Source organism: Tripterygium wilfordii, chromosome 13 (genome assembly GCF_013401445.1).
Source record: "Tripterygium wilfordii isolate XIE 37 chromosome 13, ASM1340144v1, whole genome shotgun sequence".
NCBI lineage: Eukaryota > Viridiplantae > Streptophyta > Magnoliopsida > Celastrales > Celastraceae > Tripterygium > Tripterygium wilfordii.
The window spans coordinates 4,892,616-4,918,721 of NC_052244.1; the positions used below are offsets into that span (position 1 = coordinate 4,892,616).

The 26,106-nt window shown below is 36.3% G+C and overlaps 4 protein-coding genes across 7 annotated transcripts; 2 read left to right on the forward strand and 2 right to left on the reverse strand.

Moving 5' to 3' along the window:
- Positions 1–4,159: 4,159 nt before the first annotated feature.
- LOC120011844 (zinc finger CCCH domain-containing protein 14-like) lies at positions 4,160–6,081 on the forward strand. Of its 2 annotated transcripts, none has more exons than XM_038862980.1 (3): positions 4,160–4,249; positions 4,354–5,067; positions 5,327–6,081. In XM_038862980.1, exons 2-3 carry the CDS (start codon positions 4,381–4,383, stop codon positions 5,624–5,626), a joined length of 987 nt encoding a protein of 328 aa, XP_038718908.1. In that variant the 5' UTR covers positions 4,160–4,249; positions 4,354–4,380; the 3' UTR covers positions 5,627–6,081. The 2 variants fall into 2 exon arrangements, with proteins under 2 accessions (XP_038718908.1, XP_038718909.1); XM_038862981.1 differs by having other exon boundaries at positions 5,330–6,081.
- A 2,941-nt stretch (positions 6,082–9,022) lies between these two features.
- On the forward strand, positions 9,023–11,483 carry LOC120011845 (alpha-crystallin domain-containing protein 22.3-like). Its single transcript, XM_038862982.1, has 4 exons — positions 9,023–9,083; positions 9,158–9,233; positions 9,942–9,996; positions 11,141–11,483. Exons 1-4 carry the CDS (start codon positions 9,067–9,069, stop codon positions 11,371–11,373), a joined length of 381 nt encoding a protein of 126 aa, XP_038718910.1. The 5' UTR covers positions 9,023–9,066; the 3' UTR covers positions 11,374–11,483.
- A 30-nt stretch (positions 11,484–11,513) lies between these two features.
- LOC120011843 (putative lipid phosphate phosphatase 3, chloroplastic) lies at positions 11,514–16,161 on the reverse strand. Of its 3 annotated transcripts, none has more exons than XM_038862979.1 (9): positions 16,072–16,161; positions 15,067–15,129; positions 14,073–14,294; positions 13,848–13,935; positions 13,635–13,744; positions 13,445–13,535; positions 13,091–13,279; positions 12,947–13,006; positions 11,514–11,915 (listed from the first exon to the last, which is right to left on the reverse strand). In XM_038862979.1, exons 3-9 carry the CDS (start codon positions 14,289–14,291, stop codon positions 11,725–11,727), a joined length of 948 nt encoding a protein of 315 aa, XP_038718907.1. In that variant the 5' UTR covers positions 14,292–14,294; positions 15,067–15,129; positions 16,072–16,161; the 3' UTR covers positions 11,514–11,724. The 3 variants fall into 3 exon arrangements, with proteins under 3 accessions (XP_038718907.1, XP_038718906.1, XP_038718905.1); XM_038862978.1 differs by lacking the exon at positions 16,072–16,161 and adding an exon at positions 15,727–15,980 and having other exon boundaries at positions 13,091–13,261; XM_038862977.1 differs by lacking the exon at positions 16,072–16,161 and adding an exon at positions 15,727–15,977.
- Positions 16,162–21,728: 5,567 nt separating this feature from the next.
- LOC120012467 (L10-interacting MYB domain-containing protein-like) lies at positions 21,729–22,674 on the reverse strand. The gene is made up of 2 exons (XM_038863893.1): positions 22,327–22,674; positions 21,729–21,749 (listed from the first exon to the last, which is right to left on the reverse strand). The coding sequence occupies exons 1-2, from the start codon at positions 22,672–22,674 to the stop codon at positions 21,729–21,731; spliced, it is 369 nt and encodes a 122-aa protein (XP_038719821.1).
- Between the last annotated feature and the right edge of the window lie 3,432 nt (positions 22,675–26,106).

Genomic DNA, 26,106 nt, shown 5'->3' on the forward strand with positions numbered 1-26,106 from the left:
GATAATTTGAACATACACATTATATTGTCAATACATTATTTGTTTGGTAAAGTAACAGGAATATTAAAAGAAAAAGAAAAAGAAAGCATAAGTTGTAACGGTGACACATGTTCACATCCTATAAATATGGCATATCAACCACTATTTGTTAGATTCAGGTTCAAAGAGAAATTTTAACATCTGCCAAGTATAATGGTACACTATATATATATATATATATATATATATAGGAATTCTCTTATAAATACTCAAAATAAAGATTTAAAATAAGTACAACTTTTTGACCATTGATTTAAAACATGTGGGATCCAAAACAGTGAGTCTCACTGGTCATTTCACTTAAATCAATAGTCAAAAAGTTGTACTTGTTTTAAGTTCTTGCTTTGAGTATTTATATGAAAATATATATATATAATATGTGGAATTTGTTATGGCAAACTAGAGACAGAACGGCAAGAGAATATTGAATGTCGCTAATGAGAAAACGAGAGAGACAAATTGGATTAGGGGAAGACTGGGAAAACAACGGCCGCTCCTCCAAAGTGGCTGTTGTTTTCCTCTAATTAGGTTAGATTTTCCTATTGACTTTTTAAATTTTCTGTTGACTTTCTTAATTTCCCTCAAACAAACACAGTAAAATGTAAATTTGGTTTTCCAAGAAATTAATTTACCTCAAACAAAGGGAGCATTAAGTGTTTGATAGTTTTCCAATAGAATAATGCTTGAGACCCTCAAAAAGTGACCCCCAATTAATGTGGAGTGTTGGATGTGAAGTGAGCTCTACATGTATGTTTTTAATCAATGGTTATTTTAATGCCACATAGATTCAAAGAAATTTTGGGGATCAAATTTTGGGGGTCTCTAGCATTGTCCTTTTCAATAAAGTAAACAGTGCAAGGCTTCATTTTTGATTGATCTCGACTCTATAATTCTTGTCCATCTAGAACGGGTTTGCTTTTTTTTTTCTTTTTCTTTTTTTTTCCCTTTTGTTCATGGCAAACAGACGAGCGAGAGCGACTCGAGAATGAAGATGATTTTTCGACCCTTGTTCTGTGTAAGGTGTTATCGGGTAACCCGGAGATCCGAAACCCGATAATTCTTAACAGGGTTACCGAACCGTGTCTTCATCTCTAAAAAATCATCAGATTGGGTCAAACCCGGAACACTGTTACAAAAATCCCTCTAATCGGCCGACTAGTCGATAGTCGACGTTTGTCACCGCGACTAATAGGGTCACTTAATCGGTGACTCGATTAAGCCCCGACAAGTTGGTCTCGTCGGCCTAGTCGGAGAAATAAAAAAATTAAAAAAAACTTGACTATTATGGAACCTAGTCTCAGCACAATCGCGAGCATCATTATGTAATTGACCTTGAAATAAGACATTCTTCCGGATCTGGGAAGCTGCCTCGGAGAGGGAATCTGGTCGGGACATAGAGGTGCGATCAACAAGTTCATACCATGGGCGGCGCTGTCAGAGGCCGTGACGGACAGAGGAGGATATGCCTGAGAAAAACGCGCGAAAAGCGAGTGTTGCAATGGGGGGTTGCGATTGGGAACCACCCGTGGATTGAGGGTTCGAGATTGGGAGTGCCTTGCTGCCATCGGTGACGCGTGTTTAATCGATGGCGCGTTTGCTATCACAGACAGATTTGCCAAGAGCGATAGAAGCAACATATAAAACTCTAGAAACAACTAGAAGAGATGAAACACGATAACAGAACACAGTTGGAACAATTTGTGAATTTTCCTATTTTCTCAAATTAAGCCCAATTTCATTTGGACTAGCTATCATTTTCTTGGACTTTTACCACTAATTTTTTAGGGACTTTTGGAGGCCGGTACACCAGATTATACTTAATTGTAAAAAAGTGCAGTCACTAAAACATCCTTTTAAAAAAGTACACTGGGATCATCTTTTACCAAAATAACCTCAAATTTGATTTTCTCTCTCCACGAATTGTGATACAATAGTGATACTTTTAAATAGAAGATCCAATTTAGTGTTCAATTTATATCTTTTGCTTATAAAATGATGATATAAATGTTAGAATGTAAATTTGATTGCATTACATGTCTTTCTAGTTCAATTATGCCATTTTAGTGGATTTTTGGTGTTGGTGATACTATAGTGATACATCTCTGCAGCTGTAAATGTTTTTCCAAAACGAGCAAGAGATGTATAAACCAAGAAAAGAAAACCAAGAAATGAAAAGTGATTAGGAAGAAGAAGTATGCATATTGGTTCAATTACATCATTTTAATGAATTTTTGGTGTTGGTGATACTATAGTGATACATCTCTGCACTTGTAAATGTTTTTCCAAAACGAATAAGAGAGGTAACCAAGAAAAGAAAATCAAGAAAGGAAAAGTAATTAGGAAGATGAAGTATGCATACTAGTTTTATTGTATCATTTTAGTGATTTTTTGGTGTTGGTGATACTATGGTGATACTATAGTGATACTATAGTGATACATCTCTGCAAAAAACGAACCAGAGTTCAGATCTGCAAAAAAACAAAGCACAGCCCAGATTGAACAACGAAGCATCGTCCAGATCTGTCAAAAACAAGGCAGAGCAACTCGACGCAGTCCAGATTGAGCAACGACGAAGAAGGCGATGAAGAGAGGAGAAACTCGACCAAAAACGGAGAAGAAGGCAACGAAGAACCAATTCATATCGAGAAGAAGAAGAAGAAGAAGAAGAAGAAGAAGAAGAAGAAGAAGAAGAAGAAGAAGAAGAAGAAGAAGGAGATAACTTTTAGTAGAGAAGAAGGAGAGAAAGAGAGGAAGTTGGATAGTTGGAGGGAGAAGAAGAAGAAGAAGAAGGAGGAGGAGGGTATTGTAGGTATAAACTAAAAAATATCTTAAGTCAGATGACCAAATTACCCTTAAATTGTACTTTTTTACAATTTTAAAAATGTCCATGACCTTTTTACAATTAAGTTGTCTAAAGTGCTCTTATTGCCAATTGTCCGAATTTTTTACTAACTTGGGCTTCACCCATTAAGCCCAATGCATATATGATATATTGATATAACTAAATTTGTTCAATGAATTGGGCCCAACAAACCCAAATGTGTTCCCATAAATGTTATACAAATACTTACATTAGGGAAGATGAGAGTTGAACTCTGCTATATATATTTTTTTAATTAAAAAAACTCAAAACAATTAATCTGATTAATTCTCGACTAGTCTCCGATTAATCCAATTAATCCTTAGTCCCCGCGAACCGTCTAGTGGCCGACTAGTGATTTTTGCAACAGTGTCCGGAACCCGACCCAATATTCACCCCTAAGTTTTACTTAGTTACTGGGCCAAATTAGATGTACTATAGGCACTTAAGCAGGCCCTAATTCAATGCTAGTACATCCTGATAAATTGAACATGTTCAGTCCAATAACCATAATTGCAATCCAATTATGGCCATGGGTGGTATAAGCCTATAAGGAATTAGGGTCTCAACTTTTATGGGCCAAAACTTTAACCCATTTGTCAAAGTTCCACTTGACTCTGCACATGAAGCATTCCTCACTCAGTTTATTTTTGTTATTCAACTTCTTTTGTTAAAACAAATTGAGCTAATTAAATAAATAAACTGAGTTTTAAAAAAATTCGAAATAAATTTTGTTGTAAGTCTGTCTAATTCCTTGCTCCTCAGATTGTGGGACACCACTTTTTTGGTATGAAACCTCATAAATGACTGGTGAAATGGTGGTTAGTCATGTTACAAAAACTATTATGTATTCACAAGTTTCTATTATTGAATATGGGACCATTGTAGAGTTTGTTAAAGCTGTGATAAACAAGCAACTTTCCAAATTATTGGCTTTTCATGCTTTTCTTTAATTCTACTCTCTCTTTCTCTCTCACACACACATACTTCCTTTCCACTCCAAAGCATTCCTCCTAACCAACTCTCTCTCTCTCTCTCTCTCTCTCTCTCTCTCCAACTGAAAAAAGTGTAAATATATTTATTTATTTAATATTCATACATGTCTCTCTCAAAAGCTGTCATTCTGTTATTGTTAGGGTTAATTTCCCTGAGTTTTTGAGGTGCTTGCCTTGGCGGGAACATTTTGAGAGATTTTTCTAATGTTTTGTCCAGCCACTCATTGACTGCCACGTAAGCAAACGACTGTTTATAATGCGCTATTTGACCTTCATTTACTCCTCCCTCTCACTCGCTCCGCTTTTCTCGTTTGAGCTCTCTCGAGCTCAACCTTGTTTCAGGTGACTAGGCTAGGTCAGATTCTTCATCTCTGGAATTTATAAACAAATCTGTGTTTCCATGAATTGTTATTACTTGATGATTTTGTTTTGTTTTTCTCTTCTCATTTTCTGCTCCAGCGATTAAGATTTCAGTCACCGCCATTGATGGAGAGCAAAGAGGCGTCTCCACCGACAGATCCAAAAACTCTTTCCGCTTCTTCACCAACGACGCCGCTCGCTTCATCTCCACCAGATCGGAAGCAGGAATTCGCCACCAATTTCACCAAGATGTACCATTCGATTTTCCCGCAGATGTCTACTCTCCCGAACTCCCTCTCCCTCACGCCATCCCCGTGCTCTGTATCCTCCTCGGCCACCGACGACTTCCATCTCTCCGCTGACGACGTAGCCATTGAACGCCGCCTATGCCAGGCTCGTCTCATTCTTGAGTACCAGGAGCTTTGTGATCACTACAATCTCTGCGTCGATCGCCTCCAGAGGCTCAACAGAGAGATCGATTCCCTTCGCCAAGAGAACAACGATCTCCGTCTGACCAATGCGGAACTCATCAAGCTCACTAGCCTCTCCTCTCAGCCAGCGATGCAGAGCCTCTCACTCCGGGGTGCTCGCGCGAGTCATCTCAGTGAACAGCTTGTCTCCGATTTCAACCATACCAACACGATCGAGAACCGATTCGAAAGTAGGAGAAGTGTAGAACGATATACTTTGCCGAAGAGCATCTCAGTCCGTTCCGGTGGCTTTCTGCAGATGAAACCTGCCAGTCCAAGCAATGACGGTACGAGTCGCGTGCCGAGTGTGCCTCGAGTCGCGAGTCAACTCATCCCTGGATCTGTGAGTTTTTAATTTAATTTGTTCGTTTAAACACGTTTTTGTGTCCAGCATGTATCATTTCACTATTTTGCTAATTGCTACGCTTTTCTGGTTAAAACAACTCAATTCGTTTCCTCCATTTCGTACTCCATGATCTTGCCAAACAATCCATCCGGTTCGTCTGCAGCCAGACTTGCAACTTACGCAACTATTTTTATGCAGTTATATAAATTAACGTTTAGAATGCTGAAAACTGATTTGTGCACTTGCATCTCCGCAGCAGCGCGTGTTTGTGCCAAGCAAGAAGACAGAGGAGGATGCGGCAGAGTTCGATGTCTACAATCAAGGCATGTGGAAGACGGAGCTGTGCAACAAGTGGCAAGAGACCGGCACATGTCCTTACGATGACCACTGTCAGTTCGCTCACGGTCTCTCCGAGCTGCGTCCGGTCATCAGGCATCCAAGGTACAAAACCGAGGTCTGCAGAATGGTTCTCGCCGGTGACACATGTCCTTACGGTCACAGGTGCCATTTCCGCCACTCACTCACCGAGCAGGAGAGGCTGGTGGTCCCACGTTAATTGTCAACCGTCACGCCATGCATCAAGGTTTGTTCAAGATTGGTATATTGGTTTGAGCTTATATAAGTATACAATGGATTGGATTGTGAGGAAGTTAAACCCAATAAAAGTACATAAAACTGATCATAATTAGAGAAAAAAGAGAAAGAAATAGGAAGATAATAAAATAAAAAAGAAGTCCCACATAAAACGAAATGTCCAGAGTTTGTAATGATTGATATTTTGTTATGCAACAGCACCAACTTGGGTTTCAAGTTTGTTATCACTCGTCTCTCTCATATGGTTGATTACTTGATTTAGATTCTCGTAGAGGGTGTCACGTGTGTGTTGATTATATATGGGCCGGCCGATCCAGTTTGTTATACTCATATCTATCTATCTACCATTTGGTGGTGTAGACGTGTAGTAATGTTGAATCCATGCAGCTGTAAGTGGATTTTTTTTTTTATATTAATAATCGGCTCTCTGTTTAAGCACTGTTGGAGATTGGATAGTGTTACTAGTGAATAGGTATCTTATAACGAATTTGGGAAGATTAGAAGTGTGATAATATATCGCAATTATAATACATGTGGTAACTAATTGAAGTTATATTGCCTATATAATATGTGGACAATTTTGAGAACTTGATCAGCATGTAGTGTTACAATACACAAGAATAAACTCTTATGCCTAATAATTTGCACAAGGTGTGTCATTATTTAAGGTTGTGGGTTCCATTGTTATTTTGATTCATATCCTCACCGCGTTATATTTTCATGTATTTGTCGGGTATGCATGATTGATGAGTAATTACAAATGTGAGTTTATTCAATTGTCGGGTATGCATGATTGATGAGTAATTACAAATGTGAGTTTATTCAATACACACTTGAAAAGCAGTGGTTGTTTCCATGTTAAAAAAATTATAGCATATCAATGAAACAAGTATGAATTCATTGGAAGACAACAAGAGTTGGGTGGCTCTAATTGTCTGAAGAGTAATGTCATAGTCCCAAAATATTTTTTTTTTCATTTTAACCCCAAATTCATGTGGATTGTGAGATGCCGATTGATTATGAACACAAATGTAGGGTCCCCAAACATTTTATATGCCAATGAGATGAGGTTTAAAACAGGGGTAAAAAATTGAGTGTCTGGGGTTTGTTGTACTTTTTACTATAACAGGTCTCGTTGTACCTCCATTGGAGCACAAAAAAAATTATTTTTATTTTTAAAAATCATAAATGTGTAGTTTTTGGTATAATAAATCAATGATATATTTTTTTTAGTGGGAATAAAAATCAAATTCATGGCGATGGAGACATCGAATGTTTTGAGTTTATATCTTACAGTTTAAAATTGTTATGCATTTTTCATATTGGATATGATTTTTGTTTCAAATAAAAAATACATAGTTGGATTTGTTGGACTGAAAAATACACGTCTATAACTTTTTTTTTAAAAATATATAGAAAGATTGAGCCTCAAATTATAATTATAGCGGGGCGCCATCCTGAGAAATTGAAGGAACAAAATATTTTCCTCAAGGAAACATATATAAATCTAAAATCTATAAATGTGTAAAATCTCTTTTCTCAAATCTTTGTTAATTGAGTACCTTTGTAAGATGGATTTGGGAATCCGCAATCTTCTAAAACTTACAATTCACATTTTATGGTGGAGAAAAAATCGGACAATTTTTAAAAATATAAAAACAAAAATGTGATGTGACACATCTTCCAAATAATTTGATTCAATTTGTAAACTCTATAGTTTTAAATGAATTGTGGAACCTTATATCCAAGTAAAACAATAATTATTTTAGCCAATCTGCTGCACATAATCAATTGTAGACACATTGCCCTTGGGAGTTAGGAAGCAGTGATATAACATCTTAGTTCGAATCCGAGTAGCTGCATATCAATATATCAATTTCTTTTTTTTTTTGAGTACAAGTACAAACACAATATACGACACACCACCAGATCAAGCCTATGAAAGTACAGGTGTCAACAGGCCCCACGCAGGTCAAGCCTATGAAAGTACAGGTGTCAACAGGCCCCACGCAGGAGGCACAAATCAAGCCTATGAAAGTACAGGTGTCAACAGGCCCCACGCAGGAGGCACAAATCAAGCCCACGTAGGGGCAGACGAAGCCCACACACCTCCTTGTAAATATTCGGAGGAGGTGAGACTAGAACCCATGACCTCAGTCAGGGACATGCAAAGTCATTACCACTCAACCAATGACTCATTTGCACTGCATATCAATTTCAATTCCATAAAAAGTTGTTGATCCATATAAAACTTGAATGTCTAATTACATATTCAGTCATCAACATCATATATTTAGTCGTTTGATATTGTTGTTCATGATCCCTCAATTGTCACCATATTTAATGGATCGAATTACACACAATTCATAATTAATAATAATTCAATCAAAAATAAATAGAGAAAGGAACAGGATGTTGTCTTCCAGAATCTGGATTCCGTTCAATCATCATCAATTCAAGATATAAATTCTTAAGCTTGGCCCAGAGCTTCAATGATGAAGAAGAAACATTAACCTTTGAACGTAGTTTTGGCATGAACCTGACCCTCCAAGACCTTCTTGACTTACCTGATCCCTTTTCAAACCTTGCCACTCTAACCTTCTTTCGGGTATTCACTGCACCAAGCTTTTGGTATCTTCTTCTCATCCAAAATTTCCTTAGTATTTCAGAAAGTGAGTCCATTAGGGGGTCAATTGATTTGCAGCTTTGAATGAATGGTTAGGTTTGAGAGATAGTTTAGAGTCTCATTTGTGCAGATAAATATATATATATATATATATAGGACCAATGAACACAGAGAAACAAATCCGGTTATATCCCATAAATTAAATTATATGATTCTTTCATATATTTGAATAAATTTAAGATGTTAGAATATTTGTCAATCATCTAGTTTTAGGAAATAAATTAAACCATGGATATCACTAGGGATCGATATCGGGCCGGGCTGGGTCGGTCCGACTTTGACTATTTAATATTTTTTTGAATTTTTCTTATTTTTTTGGAATATACAATTGTTCTACAATTGATTTTTTGGGCCACAATCCTTTTAAATAGAAATGATTTTCTCCTCTATAACGATGTTAAATCATGATTTAAAATGTGTTATTTAATATTTTATTGTTCATAATTTTATAATATAATATATTTAAATTAAAAAAAAAACTCCTAAATATGATGTGACACAATTTGGGGAAGAAATTGCAGCCAATTTTAACTAAAAGAATTGTAGTTCCTCCCAATTCCAATCATGGTCTTAATTTTTTAGTCAAAATTAGTTAATTAATTCTAAATATTTTAAACCTGAGTTTATTTGCTCAAAGAGCCGACCGTGGGAAGCCCCCACCTTGAAGACAAGCTCCATCAACCCGAGTACGCAATTGCTCCGACGACTCTGCTTCAATGGTTTCTCCAACAAGGTACGTCGATAGAGAAAACATATTTACAGATACGCCTCTATGTAAATGCTTATCCGCTGTTAAACCCTTTTCAGTTATTGTTGTGCAACTGAAAAGCTGATGAATCTGAGACTTTTTGGTTCAATTAGGGAAGTCAGAATCTATGAAATGGTAAGAGGAACTAACAGTAGACAATATCTTTGAATTAATGGGAGTTGGGCAGCAACGAATTGGGTATTTTTCTCTTACTCGTGGAAGCATTAGAAATGTATGTTGAAAATTGGGTTTAGAAGTTTACGATCGCAACGTGTGGAATTTGGGAACTGGGGTTTTGGATAGATTGAAATCGTTTGTGTTCTTTGTAGCATCGAGTGTATATATATATGTGTGTGTGTGTGTATATGTGTGTGTGCACGTGCAGGCGTAGGAGCCTTGGAAAATGTTTAGAAACTCATAAAATACGATGACCATTATTTTTGTTTCTTGCTCCCTGTTCTATTTCTACTTAAATCATATCTATAAATTACTTCAATTTTTTCTATATCAAGACAAAAGCTACACGAATGTTGCAAGTAAATCAGCTTCCTCTTTATCTATTTGATAGTTAGTTCCTAGAGTTGGTGTCCCTCTTTGATGATTATGAAAAATTACATCTCAAGCATGTTTGGGAGCATTCTAGTTAAGATCATAAGCCTTGTTGTCCGACAACGTTTGACACCTGATGCATATATAGCATACAACACGTTTTTGACAAGCCCTGTTTGGTTATTTTAAAGAAGAATTGCTTCTGGTTTTTGTGCTTTTGGCAGTTGACAGTTTTTGTTGCATAGTGTTCTGATAGCGTAAATTCATGTTGTCTGAATAGTTATTTTTATCCAGGAAAAAAAGAAGATTCCAGCCACTATTGTTACCATATCAAAATGGAATAGAAAAGGTATGATTACAAACATCTGTATCGCACAGTATGATAGAAATCATTTATAGACCTGTAAGCTTTTGACACTCTTAGATTTCCTTCTTTCTTTTACCCCCTCTTTTCCATCAGTTTATTCCTTACTCCTTCGATGAACTCAGCCATCCACCATAACCTATTTTCTTATGTAGGTTGAGAATGTTATTCTGTTGAGTGAGCCCTATCCATTCATGTATTTTCAACATTTATTTGATAACTCATATTTTTTCTCCATCATCATCATCCGAGCCTTTATCCCAGAAGTTCGAGGTCGGCCACATAAGTCTATGAGAAAGTCAATGGGAATTCACTACATGTATTCTTTTCCACCATTCATTGGCGGAAATACATTCATTAACTCCTATTGAATCTATATCATTTCTTACTATTTCAAACCATGTCTTTTTAGGTTTTCCTCTTTGCTTCCTACTCTCTCCTATGCAAATCCTCTCGATTCTCTCACTGCCGCATCGCTATCTCTATGTTGAACATGCATATACCATCTTAAACAATTTTCTCACAACTATCTTCAATTGATAATTCATATTATGGTAGGAAAGTACATATATACCTCAAAATTCTTTATACATCCTACATTTGGTTTTCTATCTCGTGCACATGTTCATAGACTTTGCCTGTGCCAACTTTGATATGATGAATTTCAGGTCATCTGCCACATTTCAGAAAGCAAGTTACTTTTCAATTAACTCGCTCTTACGCTTATGGAAGCAACTTTGATATGATGAATTTCAGGTATGGAAAATAATATTATGTTCATCATTAACTCACTGTGATTGTCTTTTTTATATTAGAGATTCTCTGTTTTTAAAACTAATCATCAAAAGATCTGCAAGTCAGTCTAGTTCCCCCGCATGTTCAAATGGTCCTAAACCTTTTCATAGGGTATTTTGCAAGTTACTTTTCAATTAACTCGCTCTTACGCTTGTAGTCCTTTGGATTCTGCATTTCTATGGTATAAACTTCAATTGTCCTACATGTGCTTGTGTGTACGTGTTCGTAGCTCGGATCAATGTTTTTGCATTGAGAATTGATTCATGTGTTTATATGTATTTTGATCACAAGAATTTGGTTGTGAATCTAACTATTTGCTTCTTCTCGAGTACAGAGAATTTCAATTGTGACACTGGACCTGCTGCAAAGATAATGATCAAGGGAGTGACAACAACCGGGGAGAAGACAGTGTGCAAGAACTCTCGAGTATTCAAGATGCTAACTCAAAACCTATCCCCACTAGGTTATTTCTCCATTGTTTTCCATCTAGCTGGTCCAGTTGATCCGCAACCATGTCAAGGTGACGGGGCCAACGGAATGCTCCAATGTATTGTGAAGAAAAAGTGATTAAACACTCAAAAAAGATGTATGACTAGTTAATGTTAATTATATGAACTATCTTACTCTAAGTATGTAGTTGCAGCAAATTATATAATCAAAATGATAATATATTTACATTTTTTTGGTCCCCTCAACAAGAAACAAAGTACATAATGAATCAAACTTCAAGTTTGCTGTGTTGAGAATTCAATATAGTGCAAAACTACTACTGACACCAATCATACCATGCTTGCTTGCCTTTTAAAAGACAATAATTTTGGAACATAATCCATGTCAAACAAAAAGAAAATGTTCTTCTGCATGCCTGATTCACTTTAAGCCTGCTGAAAGATGCTACAAGCAAGAAATCCACAAAACTTACTTTCCCAATTCTATATCTTCTAATGTGGGATTAGAATTCGGTGCCAAATGTAGCCCCATAAACCCATCGCTGCTTTCTTCTTGTTGGTTCTCAAACTGAGGCTCCATAGCCGGTGCAATTGCCTGGTTAGCGGTATTCGCTCCACGCGACTCTTCCAAAACTCGAAAGTATGCATAAGGCCCCCAACCTAAAAATATTATATTCTCTCTTAAATGAGCATAACAAAGTAAAATAGAAAAAAAAATATTGTAACAAAAAAAAAATTATAAATCTTCTTTATGTTAAATTTAAAACAGGTTTGATCATTGATCATTGATCATTTCTAAGGATCACAACCACAACATTTAAACACGAGTAGCAACTAAAAAGGTAAAACTACATGCGATCTGTACATGCTTGGCATGTAATCATCATCAAGACATCAATGCTCCTTTGTTGATCCTGTGTCACACCTATAGATCAAATGCAGCAATCACCTTTTTTCTAGCTCCAGCTAGCCACGTGATCATCTCATTATCCAAGTGCAAATACCAATGATTATTTCAGGCATGTTACATGAATCCGTAAGGCTCTGCTTGGGAGAAGAGTCGAGAGATGTTGGGAGTACGAGTTTAGGGTTCATGAGCGTAATGGTTCATGAGTGTTCCCCAACCCTCCCTAGCCCTCAACAATCTTGCCAAACAAGTGTTCCTACCCAACCCTTCCCAACTCTTATACTCCCCACATCCTCAACCCTCCCTCCACCCAAGCAAAGCCAAAAGCTACACCGCCCGCCAACTCATGAATCTCTATGCCATACATGTCTCTTTTGGATTCCTCCTCCTCTTCTTTGTATTTCCTACTTAAGTTCTCTTCACTTTTTGGACAGAAATACTTGAATCTCTATGCCATACATCCTAGGGCAGAACGGATAGCAATTAAAAGACCACGTTCTAAATCAATAAATCCCTTTGGAGGAAACAATTCAATCAGTTCACATTCTTAAAATGCTTCAGAAGTGCACTGGTGAAAATATAGCATGCAGATAGCACAAAGAAGGCAATAGATGTATAGCAAATAAAATTTGATTTTCTTCAAAAAATTGAATGCTAAAAAAGCACTTCTCCTATTAATTCTAAAAAAGTGTGGTAAACGAAAGGGCTGACAAGCTCTATTTCTAAAATCTTTTTTTTTTTACCAATACCAAAGGAAAATGCTAGATTCTGTCAGAGAGTAAACCTTCAGCATGATATGGCGGTGGGAAGAATTGCAGATAACAAAATGTAGCTACTATGAGCCCTGGAAAGACGAAGATGAATTGAACTAAGCATCAACCCACCCCAAAAAAGTTAACAGTTATGACATAAATAAATAAACACAAACCTAGTAAACCACCAGCAAAGACATCCTGCCAGTGATGCCAGTAGTCATCCACTCGAGAAATGGCAACAAGAGATGCAAAAAGTATTGGAAGGAAAACAATGCATAGTTTGGCAACATGGCCTCTACGATCAAATGCCTGTATCTTCCCAGATAAGTACAGTGACAGAAAACCTAGACCAGCAAAAGACCCTGAAAGTATCTAATTAATCATCAAATCAACATATTTGACGAAAGCTTTCGGCAAATATATACATAAGATCAAGTCTCCGCTTCCTTATATTTCTGAATTTCCTATAATCATGATGCTCATTCAATTTTTTAACGTACGAAGACAGAAGTACGGATGAAACTTACATGAGGTATGACCACTCGGGAAACTCTTGTGCCCTTCTTTTATGACACTTTTGCTGCCATGACATATAACGTTTCCCAATGCATCATAAAACTGAGAGACAATTAAGATCTAATTAGATATACAAAATCCACCACTGAAAAAAGTTATAGACATGAATAGAAAACAAGATTTAGAGCCAAAGAAAGATACATCCTTTCCATCAGGAAAACAACGCCAGAAGAAGTCTGGTCTAGGTCGACCAACTGCATCTTTTATTGCATCTGTAATTACAGCTGTCACTAGAACCGAATATAGGAGGCCTGCGCTAGCAATTATTTAACCTTTTAGCTCAACATTCTCAATGATTTGCTCCAATCAATCACATAGGTACAATTTAGAAAAAGAGTGAGAAGAGATTAGTACCCAAAATGGCATGATGAAGATCATAAACATCTCTCCGACGGAAATACACAACAAGAATAATCGCCACTGGTAACACAACTGCATAAAGCTAAATGAAATGTAGAGAGATCCACAAAAGTCTGCTTAGTACGTGGTATGGGGGTACTGTAAGGTTTATTCCAATAATAAGGCCAACATATCAAGAACGACGAATTTAAAAGAAGATGAAGACAATGAAAAACTCACAGGGACTGCCCAAACAGGAATTGTATTACTTTTTAAGGGGTATTTAAGATCAGTCATCATATCCTTCCCAACAAAACGATAAAATGGATGGATGATATTCAGAATGATCTCTATCAACACAAGAAGCAGGAATATAAGCCAGTCATGCCGGTGAGTCCTCGCAACTGTAACTCCATGTGACTTAAAAGTATGCGAGCCAAGCTGGACCTCCCTTGTCATATCCTGTTCAACAAGCATTCAAGAAAAAGACAAGTTAGACGAGCTAGAGAAGTAAAAAAAAGAAGCAAAGTCTTAGAAATTCTTTGTAATTAACTTTTTTTCAACTATTTATGATCATCAAGATGGATAAAAGGCTATAATCAACTCCCCAATTCATAGTAACTTAGTGAATCCTCATTCACTTAAATAATGAAGTGACGAATGACACGAGTCAAACATATTTTCTTCAACATTGCAAAGAGCAAAAACCACTCTTCCGATTCATGAAAAGCTGTGCAGAAAATGTTATGCCATAAGATAAAAATGAAAAGGAGGGCTGCAGACACCAGTAGGTAAGTCATTGTAGCATCAATGCATGGGGAGCTGATCTATATTGATGGCCACCTAGGTGCAACATATTCTCAAAAAAATGCATGCTTCATCCGTGCCAAACAGCAAGGAAGACAAAAAAGGAACAAAACTCTGTAAACATAAATAACAAATGTAGAAAAGAGAAACAAAAAAGGGAAGGCCTTTCATAGACATTACCAAATAGATATGTGTCAATATTTACTAATAACACATGATAAAAGTATAAAACAATCATACGTTACCTGAATATTCTAGACAAAAGTAGCAAACACGGAAACTAAAAAATTCAGTAACTTGTTGAAGTAAGACAAATATGCAATGTGAAGCTAGTAATCCTATCATAATACAAATGTTAAAATTGAGATGATAACTCTAACTATCACCCACATCCTCCAAATGAACACAAATTAAGGCAAAAATTTACCTCTTCGTTCTGGTGTTCTATTAGAGGCAATTCAGTGGGCTTCAGCGTCTTGCTTGATACATCCTAGATAATCCCAAAAGTAGATCTCAGAAACATAACATGACAAAGAATACCAATTCACTAGGTTAACCTCCAAAAGGTAAATTTATGCTCAGTATTCTTCCAACATCAGATCTGAGAGATGGGATCAAAACATCCAACCCAAGTTTCTGATTTTCAAATAATTGACGAGCAAAATAAAGCATCAACTTCCATGCTTTGGAAGTAAAGAATGTATACAGCCAATAAACGACATGTTCAATGCAATGGACGTTTGAAATCATTATGGATTGTGATTATAAACCAACCCAATAGATGTGGTGCTCCGAACGATTATGGATTGTGATAATCAACTATGCCATCAATTATACCTTTTAGACCATTCTAAGGCTTAATGACTTGCAAAGTCAGGTACTTATCATAACAAGGTTCTCGGATCCAAGAAAGGACAGAAAATAAAATCTCAATCTGTATGTCAAAACCCAGATCAGATTCCCCAACTTCTGCAGATTATGAACTAAAATATAGGAGCATATTTGCAGAAACTACGATTCTTAATAGCCATCCATTCCGACAATCCGACATGAATCATTCGACACAGGCCCAGTGAAACCCACTAACCTGAAAGATGATCCTCAAGTTCCTAACACCAGAGAGAGATTCCAAATCCCACCAAGGCATTTAATCAAGCAAATCAAACCCAACCCATAAAACGATGCAAACACTGGTGTTTTATTTATTTACAATGGTAGCGGAAAAATAATCCCAGAAATCGTCACAAAGAAAGCTTTCAACACCAATTTCTCTGGTTCACTGCATATTATATATATATATAAATGAAGAAGTTTATCCAGAACTTCAGAAAAAAAATAAAATGAAAATGCATTCTGAAAGAAACAAAAAAATGTGGAAAAAAGTTTTGACTCTGAGCACTACACAAAAGAAGAGAAGCGAAAAAAAAATTACCTCAAAAAGGGTTGGCTTTTTCCACTGTGAATTTGACAAAGAAAAGAGGAAGTTCTACCGGGACCCCAGGGTGGGCTAAATACTAACGCAGGCTTAAAAGGCTTTTCGTAGTATCCATCCAGACCATCCTCTCCTAAATTATTTTAATTTCAGCAAAAATATGTCCCCTTCAGACATCTGATAAAGTTACCGGCTTTTTTTTAAAATATGGTAAAATTTTGGCAAAAATATCCTACACAATCAAAATTCTTCCATAAGTTTTTTGTGTTGCAATTTGATCATGCCACTCTTTTTTTTTTCTTTTTTGTGTAAATACCATATTAATACCCTTTCTACAATTCAATTTTTTTAACATATAGGTCCACATGAATTTGTTTTTTTCTTTTTAAGTACAGTTTTTAAAAAAAATTAATTAAATATTAAAGAATTGAAAATATCATTTCTGCCCTTTCTTCAAATATGTTTAGATTTGAGATCGTAACTTCTATCCCACATTAATTTTTTCAAGAGAGTTGTATTTCTTCGATTGCCACAAAGAGGAAGAGGAAGAGGAAGATATATTTTCATATCATCTAACATATGTAACATATTCGATTCTAGTCACGTGATTGATTTGGAGAGATCGTTTTTTGACAGAGGTAACCAAACTTTCAAATCAACTTGTTCTATAATTTTGTTTGAGTTGTTCTTCCATATAATCATATATCATGATTTCTTCGGTTCGTTTGTTTGGATTGAATATTAGGCCTACCTGTGCCTTTATTTGCTTGAAAGTTCTTGTTGTCTACTTTAGAATTGTTATTTCTACCTTTGTAATTTTGTTTCTTCACTACCAAAATCATGGCATCCCCCGAGATAGTCTTGTCTACTTGTTTATTCCTTTATTTTCTCTCCTCATGAAGTATCATATTGAAACCCTTTTCTACATCAAGAAAAGGATTCATGAGGAGTATTTGATTAGTCACATACAAGGTTGTCAAAATCGGGATCTTACCTAAGATCGATGGAAGGCCAGCAAGATCGAATCATAAAATCATAAGATTTTACAATTTTTAAAAATAAATACAAAATAATACAATAGTAATGTTTATACTCCTTAGTAAGTTTTGTATAAGCATTTGAACTATAATATTCATTGACAAAAATGTATTCTCATCATATACTTCCCTATTTGAAATGGATTGCAAGACAAACATAACAGTATAATACAAATTAAAACCACTGTACCCAAAAAATCCATCAAAAGAGAAATTCCATTTATTAATCATTCCAAGCCAAACATATTAGTCATTCCCAAGGAAAACATATCAATCATTGCAAGAAAAAATTAACATAATAAAACATTCTAGCATCCATCAGTATTATATCAAAATTCGAAGTACACATAATATCAAAAAAGATCCTTTACATCTGTTCCCATGCCCACACTAGCGACACCTTCCACTTCAAGACTATCATCTTTTCTAGCATTGTCATTTTCAGTATTTTCAACCATGCCTTTATCAACATATTGATTAAGATCAACATGATCAAAAGAACAATCTCATTGATCCATATTTCTCAAGCCGTATGGATGCTAGTCAAGAACAATGTCGGGAATCACTTTGAACTATCGCGATTCGCAATTTTGTTGGAGAACAAAGAGGGCATGATGGTTATTGCGATTTGACCTACGTTAGGTCACAAACTTTGGAATAAAGAGCGGCTAGAGAGTGTAGAGTGGTACTGAAGAAAATTGTAAATTGTAATTGCATAATTGATGGGTTTCATTCAATTTGCCCATAACCATTCCATAAGTCCATAGGCCATAACTATAAGTCTAAAAGCCCATTTGTTTATTTGTCCATTTACATTACTGTTAAAGTGATAAATAAGCCCACTTAACTAAAATCGGTAAACTCGCAAGGTAACATCGTGAGATTATATCAAATTTATGATTACTGAACGATCTGGCTATATTTGTTGACCTAAGATTGTACGATCTAACGATCAAAATCGGGATTTTGACAACTTTGCTCACATGAGCATATGCGTCACTTAATCCTATTAGAAACTAAATCATTCTCTTTCTCTTTCTTAATAAGCAGAGGTCTGAGGATGTCACACTTGCAAATTGACAATTCTTCATAGTCGTGCATTTCATCCCCAAATCCTTTGAACTTTGAGTAATATTGTGTGTGACAGATGAATTTCTTTGCTTGAAATTTGATAAATCCTTGAAAATTCAAAGATTATGGTCTCATTAATAGCTGAGTACCTATTTTTCAGATCAAGTCATAGAGCCTTGATAGTCTTTCAGCTGGATATGCGTGCTAAAATTTGTGATGAAATACTATTGTAGTTGGGATCTGATTGGTGTGGAACTATCAAGGATCCATCAATGAAGCCAAGTTTGTTCCGAGCTTCAACGACATTGAGCATGTTGGCACTCCATATGTGGTATTGCTCCCTGACAACTCCAAGTGATGAGATTATTTACCGAAAAATTAATAGGTAGAAAATGATATGGATTTATGAAAGGATTGAGTGCATACGTGGGTGGATATGGGTAGGGGATGAGATGCATATGGGTAGTTTGGAATAGAAGGCATCCCTGATGGAGTTGACAGAATAAAAGTTGACTGAGGTGCTCCCATTTGAAAAAAATTTGTATATGTTGTCATTAGTTGACCGAACATAAAAGCATTTGTTGATAGAAATGGCAATGTAGTGTCATAAGAAGGCATCTTGTCGCGCATAAGAGACAAATCCTAGCATCCGAGAGAAGAAAGGAACCGATCTTCACCACTGTAAGTCGTACTAGTAGATCTCATGGCCACTAAAGGTATTTTTGTTCTTTGATTTATCATATATGAACTCTCTCTTTCAACTAGGCTTCATTCTGACATGAACCCATATCTAATTAAAATGGGGATTTAGGGTTTGTTTCATGATTTCATGGATTTGGGTTCTGCATAGGTTCGATTGGTTTGGGGATTTAGGGTTTGTTCCATGTTTTTGTTCTGTGCTCACCCTTAACTATGATATGAACCCATATCTCTGTTTTGCGTTGATTTCTATTGGTTTGGATGTATGATTCTATAGTTGTTGGTAATTGCAATTTGTTATGACAATGGTATTTATGTTTTGCATCTCCTAATGTTTGTTATAGGATGAGTCCAAGCTATCTTTTCATGTCAGACTGAGTTTTATGCTATTGGTTTGCTTATTGTTTAACATGTTGTAGATTGAGTCATACAAATAATGGTGCTGTTTGGGAGTGATGTCAACTGCAGTGAAGTGTGTGCAGTGCTGTGAGTTATAAAACTGTGGTGCTGTGAGGTGAGTTGGAATGCAGAAGTTGTTTGGCGCATCACTTTAAAAACTGTGGTGAGGTGCTGTCAAACGCAGTTTCGCGTATATATATAAAGGTTATATTAGATAATTAATAATATTATATAAAGGTTATATTATATAAACTGTGGTACTTCGAAGTGCTCGCTCCAACTCCGCTGGTACTGGCTTCCATGCCTAATACATGAAGAGTGTTGTCATCATCACTATATATAGTGAAGTTCGGGTCATCTAATGCGCGCATTCGTATGAAATTATATAAAACTACGGGGGCAACCACGATCTTCGCTTGAGTGCGAAATGAGTAAGGGGGCATTGTTGATAAAATGTGCCACTTATTTTTTAGCATACCAAATATGCGCTCAATAACAGAGCGGAGAGATGAGTGAGCATGATTGAAGGCTTCCCGTGGTGTCGATACATCTGGACCATTTCAGAATACCTCTAGATGGTATCTCTGTCCCCTATACGGTGCTAGATATACACTTTCATTTGGATATCTTGAATCAACCAAGTAATATTTTTCTGTAACATATTGGGCCAGTTAACGTTACTTATTAACGAATTTTGAATTAAAATAGTAGTTTATAATAAATATGTTCATATGCCTTACCAGGGGGAGGGTGTGAAAACTTTGAGTTTCCATTAGAGAAAACCGTACTAAAAATTTGCGAATCATGCACCAATCCCTCCAAACCCGCACACACATATGTGAATAACATATCGAAGTCACATGCCACCATCACATTTTGTGTCGTCACACCTTTTCACCCAATGAATCATGTCCGATCATCATTAGGGACAGCCGCATGAATGTGGGTACCATTAATTGCCCCAATACAATCCCTAAAATATGGAAAATACATATCGTTATCTTCTATGTACTTCGGGATTGTCGAATATGTTGGATCCCTTGGTCTGATAATATCGTTTGACATCCGAATCAAACTGGCCAATACATTATGAAATTGGCGATGGACTGTTTTGTCAGAATGTTGGAATCTATCCTGCATCGTCCAATTGCCGACACCATTTCCAACAGTATAAACAAACATCCCGACTATTTCTTTGACACTAAGCTCACGAGATGCTTCGAGGCCATGCCTCGTGCTTAATTGTCTACACAAGTCCTTGAAGACCCTCCTATCCATCCTCAAAACAGACAAACATTTGATTCTATTATCACGTAACAAGTCTGTGATGTACATATGGCTTGTGTACCATGATGTCCAACAAGGTGTTCGTGGAATATGAGACAGCCTCACTAACCGCAACAATTGCGACCCCCGTAATAGCCTCAAGTTCTTTCAAAATAAACTGATCATTTTCATCGGCATACATATCCAAATCCTGTTAAGAGCAATGAAATATCTTAATGTTAATATTTCCTCATATTATATTCAGATTTAACACAATTGCTTGGAATAACAGCACACCTAATTAGAAATTCACATAACAGTTTCACATTGACATTTAATTCCAAACATAACTTGATACGTAGACTTATTGAAAAGATAAAACAAATGTCAAACTCTAGAAAATTTAACAACTCAAAAAAATTTTAGTTTTAATAGTCTAAACAGAAAATGATTGAAAATTCAAGCTTTATTTTTTTTAATTCTTCAGTTGCTGCCCCCTGCACCACCCCCCTTTTCATCCGCGTACATCATCTTCAACCACGTAAGCTGTCAGTCCCTGCGTAACATTGCAATAAAGTACTCACGGTGTTCTTTGTTCTGGAATAGTTCCAAAGCAAACAAAAGCAAATCTCTCATCTCAGTAATCTCTGGAACAGGGGTACTGGCAATAGAATGAGTTCGGCTATTCGCAGAAGACACTAAATTTTCCAATGACTTGCTAATGTCTTTGTGATAGTCAGATGCAAATGCCTTACGCTTCTTCTTCCCACGGGTCCCTGACGTGTCTGACCTCCTCCTAACTTGACGAAGTGGTGGAGTGGGGTAGCTAGTTACTTCATTACTTTGCTCAATGTTGATGTAAAACTCTGGATCAGGAGAGTAATTAGAGCTGAGATGAAGAGAATCCACATTTTCTCCTATGCTTGTCCTTGGCAGTTGATCATTAGGGTTCATAGCATTCTAGTTTGATGCTCCTGCAAAAAATGCAAATTCACCAGTGGCCATAGTTCCATCAAAAAGTGTCTCCAACTGCTCAAGGTTTTCAGGTCCCTAGATTCGAAACTTGGCAACCTTTTTGTCTTCCTGAAATGTAGTACAAGAAAGTTATGTATTATACTGCAGTCAAAAAATATGTTATTTAGCATTAACAAAGCTATATACATTTGTAGAATCATAATATATACATCATATACCAACATTGAACAACTACAAACACAATCAAAAAAGTGTCTACAAGCATCGATTAAATAATGACACAAAAAAGGGTAGAAAATTGTAACAGAGTATCCTACAATAAAGAGATAAATGAAAATGCATGTGATTTATTTGCTAACTTCAGAGTATGCAACAACTAAATTAATACCATTCCAACATATATTGCATGAAGAATGCACATCAATATAGTGAGGATAAACAGCTCTTACATTTGTCATGATATCTACAAATATTGCATAAAGAGTGAAAGTGGTGACTAACTTACCAAGTGACACAAAGATCACAACACCCCTAATATTATATAAAACTAACATTATATAGTGATGAAAAGATATAAAACTATGATAGAGATTCAGTCCCAAACATTATATAAGTCAATAAAATTACTACAACATACCATCTAGTTATATCTACCATTCACACAGTTATATATCATTAACAGAGTTATATAGCAAATCCAGAAGTTATTGACATTCACAAAAGTTCATTTTAAAAATTAAAATGAAGATAGTAAACATTGACAGAGTTATTAAACAGTAACAGAATTTACTTTAAGGCTTGTCCTTACCTGAATTCTTCTCTCCCACCAGTCATTGTCAGCAAGAATAGTGTTACGGACACTGTCCCATCTAGTCCCAGTGTTATGAAGCTGTAATTTCTTCCACAATATGTGCTCCTTCTTCAGATTGTCCCATTTGTTCTTCAATTCTGGTTGATCATAGCGCTTTCTAGTTTTCTCAGCAAATCTAGCAACTATCTTCTGCCAACCTTCTTTGGTGAAGTGTGAACCAGACCTCCTTCCTTCCTTAACTTGTTTGACACAAAGATCCAAAAAATATTTTGTTTGGGCAGAGTCCCAATTGGCCTTGTCTACAACTTGGCTTGATGGTGCAGGAGGTATGGTGGTATTACTCATACTACGTGGCAAGAATATAGATACACATAAAGGAATTATGGTAGATAACTAATTATGCATCCACTCATTCTACGACATTTCCAGCAACAAGCATAGATAAAGCAACAATAAGGTGTACTATGGGCATACAGAAAATGAGGCAAGCCTCTAGAATTTGATTTGAACTGTTTGCTACCCATAAATATGACATACACATCTGAGTACATATCTGATGTTTCAAGGTAAATTGTAACACATACTAACCAAAACTACATACCTTTTAGTATTATCTATATATGTAATCCTTCAATTAATCATTTCAAAATGTTTTTTCAAGGAATAACATAACACAAGGTAGCTTTTATAAGATCTTGAACTCATCCTCGAACACTAAGCAATTAAAACAGAACATTTAGACAAACCAGCAAAGTCGCAATTTCCCATAAAACATTGATTAAAAAGGGTTTGTCACCACATCAAAATCTGGAATCATGTGAGGTACTTTCTCATACGCAATCTTAACAGAACATTAACCACTCCTTCAATCCTATTGAAGTATAGTAACGCATTTAAACTTTCATCCCTAATACAACTAGAAAGATAATTCGTTAAGTAGAACATTAGTGAAAGGGGGAGTGAATTACCTCAAATTGCAGCTATTGAACCCGATGCACCTTTGAATCAAATGGTAGCGACGACAATCTGATAAGTATATGTGAACAAGATCAATTTTTAGTGAACAAAACGAGTACTTGAGCTGATGAAATTCAGATCTTTTACATACATGGTGAACTATGGCCAATCATGGTCCAACAAGGTACTCCACAGAAATGACCATGCATGCAGTACCATTATGCAAGTGTTTCTTCAACTCCAGAACGACAACCAATTGTTGTATGAATATCACTAAAAACTAGATAAGGAAAGGGACAATTGGTAAGGCAAGGGACAATAGTGGAGGATTAAGAAAATGGTTTAGATCATCAAACAGTGCTGGCGAACTAAATTTGTGGCAGACTCGTCAGAGACACTGCAACCTAAAGTTTTGTAAGGTAAAAAACTAATGCACTAGGTCAAACAATGTTGTTTGAAGTGAACCTATTCAGATTGTACAAAACGCTATTAATCGAAAAAAATTTCATCAACACCACAACTACAACTGAATTTAACAAATCAACCAAACAGAAATCATGAATGAAGGCTTAGATCACTTCCAGAACGATCCAGCCGAAGCGAAAACGAAACACACGCAAACCTTAAACAAAAGAATCAAAATCCATTGCATAAAACCCTAACCCTCACATCGCAAACAGCAAAAAGGGTCTCGAAATTGTATAAGAAATCGAGTCATACCTGATTAGAGGAGTTGATTGACGACACTCTCGTCGCAAATCAAGACGGTGGTAGCTGTGTCGTAGCTGCGAACTCTGATTGCTTTCAGACGAGATGGGAGCTGATGTACGGTATGAGAGGATGCAATGGAGGAGATGCAAAATGCTTTTCGTAAGAGGGTTGAAACGTGGTTACTCAACTGTTGCAGCCAAAAATCCGTACGTGGTCTGGATAAAGCTGTTTGGCCCATTGCGGCCCGTTGTGCCTCAACTCAACCAAGAATGCGCGCCCATGAACGTATCACCAAACCCACACAATAAAGTAGTTGGAGACTCATATCAAACTGACAAGGCACAATGGGATACCCCATTAACAACAGCCTTTGTCGACATCTATGTTAATCGTCACAAAGGAGGCGATAGGCCAAACACTCATTTCAGCAAAGAGGGTTGGAAGAAATAGTCGCAACATTTAAAGAAAAAGCTGGTAGGTCTTATGATCAAACCCAACTTAAGAACAAATGGGATAACCTGAAGAAATAGTGGCGATTATGGGAGAAGTTGGTGTTTGGAGAGACGGGTCTTGGATGGGATGATCAACATCAGACTGTGCTGGTAGATTATGAATGGTAGGAGAGAAAATCAAGGTATTTCATATATACTGTTAATTTATGATCCTTGTTATTCATTTACTAACATTATATTCCTCAAATATTTGTTCCAAGAGGATAGAAAGTGCACTAAATACCACAATCAGGGAATTGAGAACAGGGGGACTACAATTTCTGTTTGAAGGACAAACTGCTACTGGACAACATGCTTTCAATCCTTCTACCACTATTTTACTTGAAACTGCGAATGAAGATACTTAGGTCATAGATGAAGGTGAGCGGGAATTGAGGATTTGTTGATTTCCCAGGATGATGATTCAATTGATCCAGAGTACGATGCAAATGTTGATGTGGTTGCTGATTAGAGCTCACCTACTTCAACAGCTCATGCTAGCAAGCTAGTAAACATTTTTTATCAGCAGAACTTACCTCACAACACCACAACTTTTTACCTGACAATACCAAAATACAAAGCATTCCCAAACGAATCCTAGGTATGAGCATAATGTCAGATGTAAACGAGTGGATTTCTGTTAAATATATATTAATATATATATATTAATATATATATATAGATGAGAAGAATTGTTGCAAAACCTAAGTATTTGTGGTTTTTATGATGTAGGACAAATATTAATTTTTTTTTTATTTTTTTGTTGTAGATGGACCCGGACGGAAAGACCATCTATGTGTCTAAGGTGAAGATGCTAGAAGAATGGACTAAAGGCCTAGGGTATGGGTTCCCTGGATATTGACTTTCGATAGAAGATGATTTTGTGATAATGACTCTTCGAGTCTAGTCACTTGTAGGAACTTCTGCAAATCCTCAAACTCAGCTGGAGGTTCATGACAAAGAAAACGTTGGCTAAAAGAATGATCAGCGTAATATATGAACATGCTAAATGTCAGGTGGGGGATTATAATTTTGACAAGGCAATGGAGTTTAGTGTAACAGGAGAGATTTGGAAAATAAAATGTGAGATGCTTGTGAATAAGTTAGTGAAGTTGGAGAGCAAGAGATTCACAATGGGAATAAAGTTGGATGAGGAAATCTAGCAAAGAAATGAGGCTGAACGGAAATTATTGGCTACTAAAGGTGAGGTTAATGAGTTATAGGAAAGGGTTGCTCAATTGGAAAAAAAAGGTGCAATGGTCACATTGTTGAGGGCAGTGGAATTGAGACTGATCCTAGTGAGAACAAGAACTAGTACTCAAGGGCATAGGGAGTAGTGGCTTTTGTTTTATCTTAATGACTAGTATTATGAACAAATAGTATGATAGTTTCGGATGTGGTGTTTTAAGTTATAACCATATTTTGATGTGCCTTTTAATCAAAATGTTAGTATTTGTTGGCTCAATATTTTGTGTAAATATAAGTTCGGTTACAACAAGCAAATGAAATGATATTATGTGCATATTTGAGATATTGTTATATGTTGAATGACTAGTGTTTTAAGTATCTATTTTGAACAATAATGACTTTTATAATTGCGCAGTTACTAGTTGCATAC

Bases quoted from the DNA above. Each gene is read 5' to 3' on its own strand.
- LOC120011843 (XM_038862977.1), bottom strand. From the start codon at position 15,786: ATGCCTTGGTGGGATTTGGAATCTCTCTCTGGTGTTAGGAACTTGAGG. The intron at 14,295-15,066 runs GTAAATTTTTGC...CTTGTTGAACAG, and splicing joins TAGAACACCAGAACGAAGAG to GATATGACAAGGGAGGTCCA. The intron at 13,936-14,072 runs GTGAGTTTTTCA...CATTTCATTTAG, and splicing joins TTCCTGTTTGGGCAGTCCCT to CTTTATGCAGTTGTGTTACC.
- LOC120012467 (XM_038863893.1), bottom strand. From the start codon at position 22,674: ATGAGTAATACCACCATACCTCCTGCACCATCAAGCCAAGTTGTAGAC. The intron at 21,750-22,326 runs GTAAGGACAAGC...TTGTGTTTGTAG, and splicing joins GGTGGGAGAGAAGAATTCAG to TTGTTCAATGTTGGTATATG.
- LOC120011844 (XM_038862980.1), top strand. From the start codon at position 4,381: ATGGAGAGCAAAGAGGCGTCTCCACCGACAGATCCAAAAACTCTTTCC. The intron at 5,068-5,326 runs GTGAGTTTTTAA...GCATCTCCGCAG, and splicing joins GTCAACTCATCCCTGGATCT to CAGCGCGTGTTTGTGCCAAG.
- LOC120011845 (XM_038862982.1), top strand. The intron at 9,234-9,941 runs GTAAGAGGAACT...ATTTTTATCCAG, and splicing joins AAGTCAGAATCTATGAAATG to GAAAAAAAGAAGATTCCAGC. The intron at 9,997-11,140 runs GTATGATTACAA...TCTCGAGTACAG, and splicing joins ATCAAAATGGAATAGAAAAG to AGAATTTCAATTGTGACACT.